The 1,454-nt window shown below is 55.4% G+C and overlaps 1 protein-coding gene across 2 annotated transcripts in view; it reads left to right on the top strand.

The window, feature by feature from the left end:
- Positions 1-218: 218 nt before the first annotated feature.
- Positions 219-1,454, top strand: part of PPIL2 (peptidylprolyl isomerase like 2) — a 134,983-nt gene continuing 133,747 nt past the window's right edge. The window contains exons 1-2 of one of the 2 annotated variants that reach the window (XM_006021529.3): positions 219-267; positions 985-1,034. In XM_006021529.3, coding sequence (XP_006021591.1) covers positions 236-267; positions 985-1,034 — 82 coding nt within the window. In that variant the 5' untranslated portion in view covers positions 219-235. The remainder of the gene's footprint in view (positions 268-984; positions 1,035-1,454) is intronic. The other variant, XM_025201516.1, reaches the window with a different exon arrangement.

The raw sequence follows: 1,454 nt of genomic DNA, 5'->3' as shown, positions 1-1,454 counted from the left end.
GTCTTCTCAGAGCAGCCCCCGCCGCCGCCCCCACCATGGGGAAGAGGCAGCACCAGAAGGATAAGATGTGAGGGGGAGGGGCGCAGGGAACGTTGGGCTGGAGCCGTTTGGAAGGGGGCGGGGTAGAGGGCGGGCAGGTGATGGGGGGCGCCAGCGTAAATACTGGGGTTGGGAGTCTTGTCCCTCATAGCGGCGAAGGGGAGCACGAGTCACAGCCCCCGCCGCCGCCCCCACCATGGGGAAGAGGCAGCACCAGAAGGATAAGATGTGAGGGGGAGGGGCGCAGGGAACGTTGGGCTGGAGCCGTTTGGAAGGGGGCGGGGTAGAGGGCGGGCAGGTGATGGGGGGCGCCAGCGTAAATACTGGGGTTGGGAGTCTTGTCCCTCATAGCGGCGAAGGGGAGCACGAGTCACGAATGGCACCTCTAGGTGCCAAGGACAAGCTTCACGAAGGGGCTTTCGCGGCTGCACATATTTCCGAATTGTTTTATTTGCACCACCTTTGGGAGCTTTGCTAGTGTCGGCCTTCCAGAGCGTGCAGGCTCCGGCAGCTCCGAGAGCGACGGCTGCCAGAGACCGCCTGAGGAAACGCTTCAGGCCTCAGAGCACCAGTGTGGTTGTGGAGGCTCGTTGTCCCACCCGACGGGACAGCCTAGGATGCGTGCGGCGGCATGGCAGTGCTCCCGGGGCAGGCCGTGGTGCCACCGCGCTTGTTGCCGCTACAGGATCACCCCAAAGTGGCACTGAGCATCGGGTGCCAGTTGTGTTGTCTGTTACGCCAGCCCAAACATCGGGGCCTCATGACACCGACTGCCCCAATGGGGCTGTGGAGGGTGAAGAGGTGAAACCTTGGGTAGCTGAAGATATTTTATTTCTCAGAATGGCAGTCCCAGCGAATAGCAACAGTTCCTTAATATCTGCTAAACAGAGTTAGTGCTATCCCGTAATGCAGCCAGAATTGACTGTTCTCCTTTCTTCTCTTTAGGTACATAACATGTGCAGAATACACAAACTTCTATGGAGGAAAGAAAGCAGGTAAGCAACTGAATGCTGCGCTTAATTATTTCAGTGTTTACTTCTGGTGACGGTTTTTATTTTGCAGGCTTGTTCTCACTTAGCCGTTGTTCTATCTGGAGCAGTGACCCCCACTGCCTGTGCGTCCTTCTCCTTCCATCAGCCCTCAGTAACTTCTCTCTGAATCTGCTCTAACAAGTTGAAAATATATTCCCCCTATGTATACACAGTTCAAGATTTGTCTTATCCCTTTGATGCGTCTGCTGCCTTTGACATTGATGGATGCACTCTCCTTTGCCACATCCCATCCTTGTGCTCTACGATCATATCCCCCCCCTCCTCCCCCTCTCCCCCCTGAGGTTTCATTGTTCATTTCCCATCTTATGTTCAATGTTTGTTTCTCTCTGTTGCCCTACTTTGTTAGAGTCTTTCAAGGCTTTG

Source organism: Alligator sinensis, unplaced genomic scaffold (genome assembly GCF_000455745.1).
Source record: "Alligator sinensis unplaced genomic scaffold, ASM45574v1 scaffold570_1, whole genome shotgun sequence".
NCBI lineage: Eukaryota > Metazoa > Chordata > Crocodylia > Alligatoridae > Alligator > Alligator sinensis.
This window is presented reverse-complemented; position numbering and strand designations above follow the sequence as displayed.